This window comes from Protopterus annectens, chromosome 9.part0 (assembly GCF_019279795.1).
Source record: "Protopterus annectens isolate FY-2018-M chromosome 9.part0, PAN1.0, whole genome shotgun sequence".
NCBI classification, from domain to species: domain Eukaryota; kingdom Metazoa; phylum Chordata; order Ceratodontiformes; family Protopteridae; genus Protopterus; species Protopterus annectens.
In genome coordinates this window covers 1,790,186,403-1,790,198,521 of record NC_056743.1, presented here as the reverse complement: position 1 = coordinate 1,790,198,521, position 12,119 = coordinate 1,790,186,403, and the positions used below count along the sequence as shown (strand labels likewise).

Below are 12,119 nucleotides of genomic sequence, written 5' to 3'. Positions count from 1 at the left end.
TATATATATAAAAGAGAATGCATAATACAAAATATATAATAAAAGAAATATATGTATATATATATATTTTTATTTTATGCAAAAAATTAATTGTGTTGAAGGCGTCTAGCTTTAAGAAATGGAACCAGTGATGTACAACCATTTAAGCCTGGATATATCAGCATTGAGCTTGATAATCCATCTTTGTTCTCGGCTCTCTGTGAAATTTTCTATATCTCTTCCCCTCACATTTCTATGTATATGTTGTAAAACAAAGAACTTGAAAGAGTGTGAAGAGTCAGTGTTTAAAACATGTTGAGCAAGCGCACTAGTAGTTTTGTTATTTCTGATGTCTCTTATGTGTTCCAATATTCTATCCTTTAAGTTTCTATTTGTTTTTCCTATATAGAAGGCATGACATATTTGGCAGAAACAAAAATAAATAACATCTGTGGTTTTACAGTCTGCATATGAATGAGAGTATAGTGTAAAATTTCTAACAGGATGAATATATGGTGTAGTACTATGAATATGTGTACAAGCAGTACAAGACCTACAAGGAAAAGTACCTTTGCGTCTGGAATTATAGGTAGTTTTTTTTTTTTTTTTTTTGACGTCTTTATTACACAATTGTTGTTTTAATGTTAGATTATTTCTGAAACTGAAACTAGGTGCATTACCAATGAAAGAATGTAAACAAGGAAACACATACATACCTTCACAAAACCAGTATGCATCCTAGACACATTTCAAGAAATGTGCTCAAGGGGCAGGTATACAGAACATTAAGATTACACAACAATGATAATGATGCAGTACTAGCTTTGAATAAATTGAAAACTGATTTTTTAAGAAGAGGATATCATATGGATGAAATAGATAGAACTATTTCTGATGCTTGGACACTCAGGGACTCTAAATGTAAAGCGTATTTTCAATCTTCTAATTCTATTACGTCAGATAGCAGTAATTTGAGAAATAATACACAAAATAATAGCATTAGAGCGGTTTTTCAGTATGCTAGTAATGTTAATCAGTATACTAATATTATTAAACAACATTGGCACATTTTACATGAGATTCCTTGTTTACATTCTTTCATTGGTAATGCACCTAGTTTCAGTTTCAGAAATAATCTAACATTAAAACAACAATTGTGTAATAAAGACGTCAAAAACTACCTATAATTCCAGGCAAAGGTACTTTTCCTTGTAGGTCTTGTACTGCTTGTACACATATTCATAGTACTACACCATATATTCATCCTGTTAGAAATTTTACACTATACTCTCATTCATATGCAGACTGTAAAACCACAGATGTTATTTATTTTGTTTCTGCCAAATATGTCATGCCTTCTATATAGGAAAACAAATAGAAACTTAAAGGATAGAATATTGGAACACATAAGAGACATCAGAAATAACAAAACTACTAGTGCTTGCTCAACATGTTTTAAACACTGACCCTTCACACTCTTTCAAGTTCTTTGTTTTACAACATATACATAGAAATGTGAGGGGAGGAGATATAGAAAATTTCACAGAGAGCCGAGAACAAAGATGGATTATCAAGCTCAATGCTGATAGATATCCAGGCTTAAATGGTTGTATATCACTGGTTCCATTTCTTAAAGCTAGATGCCTTCAACACAATTAATTTTTGCATAAAATAAAATATATATACATATATTTCTTTTATTATATATTTTGTATTATGCACTCTTTTTTATATATATATTATATATATGCATTTTTATGAGATTATTTAATTGTTTTAAATTAGATATGCATAAATATGAATATACTATGCATTTTTATTTATATGCATTTTTATATATATGCATTTTTAATGAGATTATTTAACTGTTTTAAATTAGATATGCATAAATATGAACATACTTTACATTTTTGTATATATATTTTATATTCATATGCGTATTTTACAATATTCTTGTCATATATGCCTTTAAATTTTCAAAAGTTGTATGATGTCACTAATTGGAAAAATTTTTTTTGACTGAGAGTGATATAAAACAAGCAGTTGAACAGTTAATTCTTTGTCTGATGAAGCAACGAAGGCTGTGAAAGTGCTCACTTCTCCTTTTTACTTTGTTTAAATAAAGACGTTATTGTGTGGTACCCGATATAGTGTTTTCTCTCATATACTTCTCTTTTTATATACTGGGTTTTACCTGTATAGCCGTTTTGCTTTTCATTTATTAGCTTATCTATAATGCCCGAGTGGGGTATTGTATCGAAGGCTTTTTGCGAGATCCAGGTAGGCTGTCTGGATCACCTTCCCCTCGTCAAAATCCTAGGTGACTGTTTCAAAGAAATCGACCAGGTTTAAGAGGCAGGATCTGCCCTTAACAAAGCCGAACTGGGTAGGATCCAGTGTCTGTAGGTCCCCAATATCTTTATTTATGAGGTCCATGATGATCCTTTCCATAGCTTTGCAGACCAAGCTAGTCAGGCTTATGGGGTGATAGTTTCTAGAATCCGTTGAGGCACCACCTTTGTGGAGAGGGACCACTGTTGCTGTACGCCACTCTTTGGGTACATATCCTGTAGTAAGGCTGAGACTGAACAGTAGTTTTATGTTTGGATTTAGTTCTTCTTGGAGTTCATGTAGGATGCAGCCCGGGACACCGTCTGGTCCCATTGATGCTGTGTTTTTTGCTTTGGAGAGGGTGGCTCTTACCTGAGCATCTGAGGTGTCAGAGGGGCAGCACTCTGCTGGGATAGATATTTGCCCTTTTGGTGGGGAAGGGGGGGAGAAGTTTGCGCTGAACCTGTCAGCTAGGATGTTGGCAGTGTCTGTGGGTTTGGTGTATTTTTTGTCATTTTGGACTAATTCTGAGCATATCTGGGAATTCCCACCCAGGTTCCTAACATAACTAAAGAAAGCCTTGTGATTATCCTTAGTGTCCTGTGCAATTTTTCTCTCGAAGCTGGCCTTAGACAATTTTATGAGTGCCCGTAGATTTTTATTAATACTGATCAGAGATGCCTTCCCTTTTTGGGATTTTGCTCTATCATGTAGTAGCTTCCTCCTTCTTTTGTATAGTTTGTTTATGGCTGGGGTCCACCAGACAGGATGCCTGCCTTTGGAGGATTGGGTCTTGGTTTTGTTTGGGATTGCATGATCCATGCATTCCTGAAGGTGTTCATAGAATGCGTTTATAAAGGATTCTGCGGTCTGGGCCGTATTTTCCACAGGCCTGGGGGCATTGAAGAATTCCATCTCGGTTTTGAGGAGTGTGAAATTTGCTTTAGAGACGTTTTTCACTGTGGTTTTCTGGGCAGGGGCTGGGGTCGGGATGTGAATATCTAGTGAGATTAGTTTATGATCTGATCTTACCAGTGAGGGATACACTTCTGGTCTGGAGCATAGAGTCCCCATGTTGGTGATAATCAGGTCCAGTATGTTTTCCCCTCTTGTGGGAGTGGTAACAAGTTGTTCCAAAGCATTTGAGTTTATAAATTCTAGGAACCTTTGGGCTAGGGTGTTGGAGCTAGAGTAATGCTCCCAGTCTATGTTTGGGTAGTTGAAGTCGCCCAATATAATGGTGTTTGGAGAGACCTTCATATTTTCCAGTGTTCTCATGAAGGCCGAGTGGGGTTCCTGGGTTTGGGAGGGTGGTCTGTAGCAGGCTATAAACTGGAAGGCAGTTTTACCCACTGTTAGTTGCACATGGATAGTCTCTGATGCTTGGTGCTGTGCCACCAACCTGGAGGTATGGGTATCTTTGATGAATATTGATACTCCCCCACCTTTTGTGGTTCGGTCCAAGTTTTGGGGCCAAAAAACATGGTATGAGGTATAACCTGGTAGTGCTGGGGTGCTCTCGGGAGCCTTGAACCAGGTTTCTGTTACTGCACAGATATCGATGTTCTCCATGCTAAGGAGAGTTTCGAGTGTGTGCATCTTGAGGTTTAGACTTCTGGCATTGAGTAGCATTATTCTTAGTTTCTTATCCCTTGTGATACCTATGGAGGTGGGGGTATGTCTTTTGAGCCTTGCCTAACAAAGGCACTATGGGGGTGGCAAGAGCCTTTGCCAATATCCGATTTTATTAATTTAAAAAAAAATCATCAGATTGGCAACCCCTAATAAATTCAGAGAAAGTGAAAAATATGAATGGCAAAATAAGAAAAAAATTAAAAAAATTCAAACACAATATTAAAATAAATTTCAATATTAATTAATTGTCAAAATTATTACAATAAGCTGCTATTCAAAATATAAGGCGGTAGGGCCAAAACCTTGTTCATTCTTTCCTAGATCCTGGTGGCTACAGTAAAGTTTGTGATTGCAAATTTTGGTGCCAATTACTTTGTTTGGGTTTGTATACTTATTCCAAGAACCTTCTGTTTTGGGCAACTGTTGTGGAACTTTTTATGACAAGGATGAAATACACAGGTCACATTCTGATGTCAGAGGGTCTGAAACTTGATCCACAAAAACATTTGAGCAATTGCCAAGTCCAGAAGATATTGCAAACATTTTACCTGCTCTCTCTCTCTCTCTCTCTATATATATATATATATATATATATATATATATATAAATATAAATATATAAAATAACTATCCTTGGGTAGTCTGAAAATAGAGCTATGAGTACGACAAGAATTTAGAGGTATCGAAGAATGAAGTCATAGATCTACCAACATCAAAAGGCAATGATGTGAATAGGTCGATACCTCTCAACCTGGAAAGATAAAAATCTGGACAAAGGCCCATGAAAAATAGGTACAAATCTGTATGCCAATTAACATAAAATTTGCATACACAATTATGTAAGCCCACCCACTCCAATGGAATTGTGGGATACCAACTTTCAAATGCAAAATGAAAAACAGCCAACCAAAATATGGCTACCCAGACCTTGTAGTAAATGGTAACCATTTTTTTTAAATGTGTGGCAATGTTGTTCACTGGGAAAGAAGATAATGAGCCTTAGGATTTTGTTTTTATTTCAACAAAAAGTGAAAGCTTGTAAGTGCTTTTGTCCCCAATTACACACAATACAGGAACGGCATCAAAAACTAAAAGTGTGTTTAAATAAAACAGTAGTCATTATGTCATTTCCTCTACACTGATTTAAAGGGAAATGATGTTCATAACAAAGGCTTACAGTTCAAAGTCAAATATTAAAATATATGGCATAATATTAAACACTAAGCACCCTTGTTTCTCCCATAATACATAAAAAACAAACAGTAACATCATATTAAAAATATCCAAAGTGTATTCTACTATAGAAGTACCTCTTAAAAGCAAGAAAGTTTAAGTCACTCTCTTATAAAACAATATGCAACATCCTATGCAAAATAAAATAATAAAGGTTCTTCAAAGATAAAAGGTAATATATTACATACACATTAAATACTAACTAGTCTAGTATCTCATCAAGTAAACATGTAAACATACTAACTAAACACAGATCAGTGGTTCAAATAGAAGAAATGTGTGTAAATATACTTAAATTTTTTTCTAGAATAATGGTCACATATGTTGTAATGTAAATGTGAAATTCAAAATGAAAAAGCAAAACAATTCATTGCTTTTAAGAGGTACTTATATAGTAGAATACACTTTGGGTATTTTTAATATGACGTTACCGTTTTTTTATGTATTATGGGAGAAACAAGGGTGCTTACTGTTTAATATTATGCCATATCTTTTAATATTTGATTTTGAACTGTAAGCCTTTGTTTTGAGCATCATTTCCCTTTAAATCAGTGTAGAGGAAGTAATATAATGACTACTGTTTTATTTAAACACACTTTTAGTTTTCTGAGCTTGTCTGATGAAGTTCCTGTATCGTGTGTAATTGGGGATGAAAGCGCTTACAAGCTTTTACTTTTTATTGAAATAAAAATGTTTTCCTGCATCCAGTGTAAGCCATCTTTTTGTGTTTTGGACTTCTTGTGTTTGTGAACCTTAGGATTTTGTTTTTGGTGACTTGCTGTATGTGGGTTTTGTGGTAAAAGGGTGTTTACTGGTAGGCAATATTCTAATCTTAGCAAAAGAATATTATTGCTAGGACCTCCAAAATTCATTCTCCATGGCCTACTGATCAGTGACATAGCTAGAGTTTGTGCTGCCCAGGGCTGTCTTTGAATTTGCTGCCTTCCTCCCATACAAATTCATGGTTGAATGGGGCCCTCCCATACAGTGCCCTCCCCCTGCAGCCATTCCAATGTCCTATTACTTGGCTATTTCCCCTCATTTACCATAAACACTGTAATGTGCATACTGCTTTACTTCTACAGTGATTATTTGGATTACATTTAAAACTTTTATTTTACATTTTATAGCACAAACACTAATAGACATCTGCTAGACATTGCAATACAGTGTCACAATAAAAATAGACTTAGTATTAAAACTTCTCTGCCCTTAAAACTCACATTAATTGAAACGGCATTGAAACCCACATTCAAAGAAAATGCATCTGGCCAGTGGTGGATAAAGATTACCTTTGGGCTATTTTCAAATTATAGGCCCCTTGCACACAAAACATAAATGTGTTCTTTGATACACCTTCCTGGTTGTATTAAATTATATTCCTTGTATAATACAGCACACTTATTACAGCGAGTTTTAAATTTATTGTTTGAAACATTTTTTCTGTAAGCAATGAAACAAAATGCATGAACCAGTAATGACAAAACTGCCCAATTCAGAACATTTCCATAATAAAAGTCTACTCAGACTTTTACAATCCACCAGTATCACTAAATATGCACAATCTCTGCAGAAGTAAAAATTATCTAAGCAATTCCACATTAAAGAGATCTGTAACTAATGAAGAGGTTGCTGCTAGCAAACAACTACATTTCATTTTCTCATCTACAAATAAAGTGCCTGTTGCCCTTGAGGAATAAATTGCCTATGTTACATTAAAATATATATAGTCTATTAATATTGCAATAAGGAATGGATGGCAAACTGATAACAAGTTCATAGTTGCTAGGTATCTCCGCCAAAGAGGATATTCTCAGGACTGCAGCGTCCACCCCCTTTAAAAGTACAACACAGTACAGTACCAGCAATCCATCTACATACTGTGGGAGTTGAACCCACAGCCTTCTGCATTAAAAGCAAATATTCTACCTGTTGTGCTACTAACAACAAACACAGACTTGCCATAACCAGCACTAAACTTTTCTCCCCCCCCCCGAATAACTATGCAGCACAAGAAATCTTAAAAAGCCAAAATTTACTGGGGGGGGGGCAAAGGCCCAAAACCAGGGACACATTTTAAACATTGCTTGTATAATCTTAGAAAAGTTGCTATGTTGTGTTACCATGCCTTTCCTGAAAGAGGAAGACGGAACCTTAAATGGCTATCATTATTTAGTGAATTCACTTCTCCATGACTTGCCAGAAAACCACACATTTTAAGAGGAACAGACCACTAATATGAGACAAATATTCCATTACAGACATTATGTAAAACTTTGGACAGTTGAGAACTATGGACTTAACTCATTGAATCACAAGTGATGATATGGGTAGAGAGTTTAGGCTCTTGCTCCTTGTACCTAAGTTACAGGGTTTGAGTCCGAGTAACTCTAACCAGCAGTTATAACTAACTGGGGCATTTACACAGACACCACAGACACCACACACACACACACACACACACACACACACACACACACACACACACACACACACACACACACAAGACTTCTACTGCTCTTTCAGTAAGAGAGCACACTTAATGCAGACTGCCGTTTCAATAAAAGCAAATTAAGAACTAAGTACTCACACATAACAGAAATAAGAACTGATTACCTGGAGGGATGTGCTATGCACTGCCTGACTGGTCCATGTAGCAAGCAAAGCAAGTTAAATTATGGCTCACCATTCTGACAGGCTGTCTGTCTGCCTCATGAAGCTGACGTCATTACACATGCCCTGCACGTGATGACATCAAGAACAAATTTGTTCAAAAAAAAAAAAAAAACAGGAAATTAAAGGGGCCACTCAGGAATTCATGGCATCCCAATATTTTGCCCTCAAAAACAGTATTAACCAAGGAATTCAGTACGGCTGAGAGGTATGAACAGGTCAGCTTTGTTGCATGTAAATGTCAGTCAGAATGGTATAAGAGTTGTGATCACAGAAGAAAATAAACTCACCCTGTGGGTCAGCTAGAAGCAAATCCTGAGCTGATCATGGAGAAATTCTGTATCCTCCACCTGTATCACTTATAAGTGTTTCATGAGAGCCCCAAATACTCCAGCCAAATTCCAAAACTAATTTCTTATCATTTCCAAGCAGTTTGTCACGTCTGCAATGTTTACACTTTTCAGTTTTCTCTGTTCTATACTGAGTCTGTGTAGCAGCTTGGCTGCCCCACTCATGATTCACATTTCATCTTCACAACATTCAGCTTCAGCTGCACACTCCATTTCTTCCATGACAAGCAAGTAGATGACACATTCATCCTTCAATGTACAAAAAAAACAAGCTGAATAAACTTGCCTTTTCTTTACAGTTTAGTGATTTTAATTATTAGTACATGAAGTGATCTAATGAGGTAACCAACTCAGATGGTACAATGAGACTTGTGTATGTTTTTGTCTGTTTTGAGCCTTTTCCAACTATGTTGTGTCTTTCGGCTTTTCCCGGTTAGGGGTCGCCACAGCAGAACTCCAGTCCGCTAATGATTGGCAGTTGATTTTTATGTGCTGAGTTGCCAGCCCTAAAGCACAACCTTCAATGAAGGTACACCCATTCACACATGTCTCCATGCAGAAGACGCTCTAGCTGAGAGTCGAACCGGTCAGCATCTTACTGTGAGGCGACAACGCTACCGCAGCACCACCACCACGGATAATGAGCCTTTTCCAACTATAATAATAAAAAAGATAATTCTGAAAGCTAAAACACAGGCTGTACCTTCATTTATTTTATAAAATACCTTACAATACTAGTTTTAACTCCTCTTGCTCACAGATTATCCCCTAACCCAGAATAAGTCGCTTCCGACATGGAGTACTTCCTATGACCAAATAAAATCAAATGAATGGTTTACAAATAAAAGGTATGATTGTAAAGGTAACTGTTAATATCTTCATAAGAATTAGCTATAATCCTTGTACTTTATGCTTTGTAACAATATTTTTGCTTGTGAACCGACAACGCAAATTCCTCTTTTCCTTCCCAGTCCCAGTCTCAGTACTACATTTATAATATTTGTTGCTGTGTAGTCTGCTGTATAACTGTAAGTCCTACCATCAATACCCTATTAAGTAACACTGAGTCTTTATACTCTGTCCTTTATAATAAATTCCTGCTTATTGCCCACATCCAATCTCAGCATGACACTATAAGTGTTCTTTCTCCTTAAGAACTTTTTAATCCAGCTGTGTAGTCAATTGTTAGTCAGTTGTATGGTGTGACATACTGAAACTCGTAGTAGTGCACAGTGATGTTTATATATATATATATATATATATATATATATATATATATATATATACATACACATACATACATGTGTGTAAGTGTGTAAAAAATACATACATATATAAATGGGTCTACTTTATGAGATCGATGCTTCAGAATATCAACTTTAAAAATACTGAGAAAAAAATGTTGATGTTCTGAATCGTCGACTGCAGATTACTGCATGACGAATTATACAGTGACGGGATGAGGGAATTTGCCTTTTCCACAATGTAGTGCAATCTTGGAGTTGATGTGTATAACTGGCCATAGGAGTGCATGGGAATTTTCCCTTACTGCAAAAATGTGTTTGCTGTTTGTCTAATATTCGACATTTCATAACATCAATGTTTTTGTCCCAATATTTTGACAGCTGACATTCTGTAATTTCGATCTTTTGAACTAGATACATATCTAAATTTATATCTGCCTATTTATACGCATACACTGACATCAACAAACACAGCCAGGTAGGCAGACAGACACACAAACACACAGATGCTTTCATCATCATAAAAACAGCATGGTTGAGGCATCAAAAACAGCACCTGTCTCCTTTGTAGCACAGATTTCTTAATATTAAGGAAATAAATAACCTGCTACCATTTTTCAGGGGACAGAACAACCTTAATATTCACACAAGAGAAAGTATATAACAGAAACTTTGTAGATGTTATGGGAGAGCCTGGAAATGTACATGCAGAATTGACAGAATAAAGTTGTTTCTTACTTTGCACGTCGTAGTGTTTTTATAGCCTCTTCTCTTCTTCCTTTGCTCTCATACAACAGACTCAACTCCAGAAGTGCATTTGGGATCAAGTAATGATCATATTTAATCTTCTTTTCACTTCAAAAAAGAGTTGTCAAAGATTATTTAAGTAGTACACACAGATATATGCACAGATTTTAGACTCTGAAGACTGATGAGCAGAATTACCACCACCATGCTTCATAAAGTTTGCAGCTTCTTGCAACAGAAAGCAAAATTCATCACTAGAATAAACATCAAAACATAAGCAATCAGTGTTTTCAAAGTATAAACCAAAAAAAAGGAAAACTCAGCAGATCACCAGGCTAAGAACTCATAACTTTTAATCCATGAAAAAGGTTAGTGCTTTCAGGTAAAAAAAAAAAAGACCTTCAACAGACAACAGCATAAAACAAAGAACAGTATTTAAAATACAAGCAAACAATCACAACGCTTAATTAATTAACAATTAAAATTAGAAGTGAGGTCTACGCCTCTTAAGAACAGGCTTTAAAGCCACTACACCATTAAGCCCTGGGTTTCTATCAGCACCCAGGTTAATGATACATAAAGTTTCACAGTATTCCATATAGGCAAATAAATCTCTCCCTCTTTTACTAATTTGAACAGACAGCAACACCATGAAATTGAAGTAATGTCATGGATACTTGTGAATATGCTGAAACAAAGCCCTGTGTATATCATTCAAACGTATAGCTGATAGATGCTTAAGTATCCCATCCTTCAGCCTACAATTGGTTTTACCTACGTAGAATGATTCACAACACACACACATGCAGGGCAAGGTATATAACATTTTGCGTATCACAAGTAGCAAACAGCCTGGGTGCATATATTCTTTGTGTAACAGGATGAGTAAAATCTAATCCTGAGTAAATAAATTTACATGCTTTACACTGACAGCATGGACAAGTGCCTAATTTCTTAAGAACCTCAAGCCTGTCCCTACCCTTGTCACATAAAATCTGCTTTAAATTCTTATTTTTCTTAAAAACAAAATTAGGTGCATCTCCTACTATTTCTCTGAGGGTATCATCGGAGGATAAAATTCTCCAGTTCCCTTTTATTATCTCAAAAACCTGTTTAACATCACGGTTATATTTAATATGCAAGTTCACCTTACTTTTGTTATTACTGCCAGTAATTCTAACCCTGTTCCCCCAGTCAGTATGCAATTTATTAACCTTCCCTTGGCTAGCATACCAGGGAGCAGCTCTATTTTCCCTTGAATGAAGGGTATGTTGAATCTCTTCTTTCACTTCTTCTGGTTTATAGCCCCTTGCTACAAATCTAGATGTAAATTCATCCATCTCCCAACGTAATTCTAACTCGTACGTATGGAGCCTGGACATCCTAAGTGCTTGCCCCTTCACAATGTTTTTAAACACAAACCCTGGATGCATGCTATCTCTTGCTAACACATTATTCCTCCAACAGGTTTTGTGAAACACCTTGGTACTAAGACCAGTACTGGAATCTCTCAAAATCTTAACATCTAAAAAATCAATTTCAGAGTGGGACAATTGTACTGAGAATCTCAGGAAATTAGTTGTTGATTCTAAGTTGGCAACAAAGTCATTCAAGGTGTCTGTAGTGCCCTCCCATAACAGGAAGACTTGTCCACAAAACAAGTGTAAAAAAATAAGAGAGTGCTCCCAATCATGTCTTACTCTAAAAAGTACATCCTACTCCCACTGGGTTAAAAAAGGTTCGCATACGAATTAACACAGGGGGTGCCCATGGCTACCTATTGGCAAACATGGAGGGTTGCCATGGGCACCCCTGTGCTAATTCGTATGCGAACGATGTCTTCCTGTTATGAGAGGGCACTACAGACACCTTGAATAACTTTGTTGCCTACTTAGAATCAACAACTAATTTTCTGAGATTCAACATGC

General features: G+C 36.1%; 1 protein-coding gene across 2 annotated transcripts in view; it reads right to left on the bottom strand.

Annotated features, from left to right (window-relative positions):
* The window catches only part of LOC122812266 (tetratricopeptide repeat protein 39A-like), an 825,358-nt gene that overhangs the window by 24,359 nt on the left and 788,880 nt on the right, over positions 1 to 12,119 (bottom strand). For both annotated transcript variants that reach the window (XM_044084661.1, XM_044084663.1), the window contains exon 17: positions 10,183 to 10,299. In XM_044084661.1, coding sequence (XP_043940596.1) covers positions 10,183 to 10,299 — 117 coding nt within the window. The remainder of the gene's footprint in view (positions 1 to 10,182; positions 10,300 to 12,119) is intronic.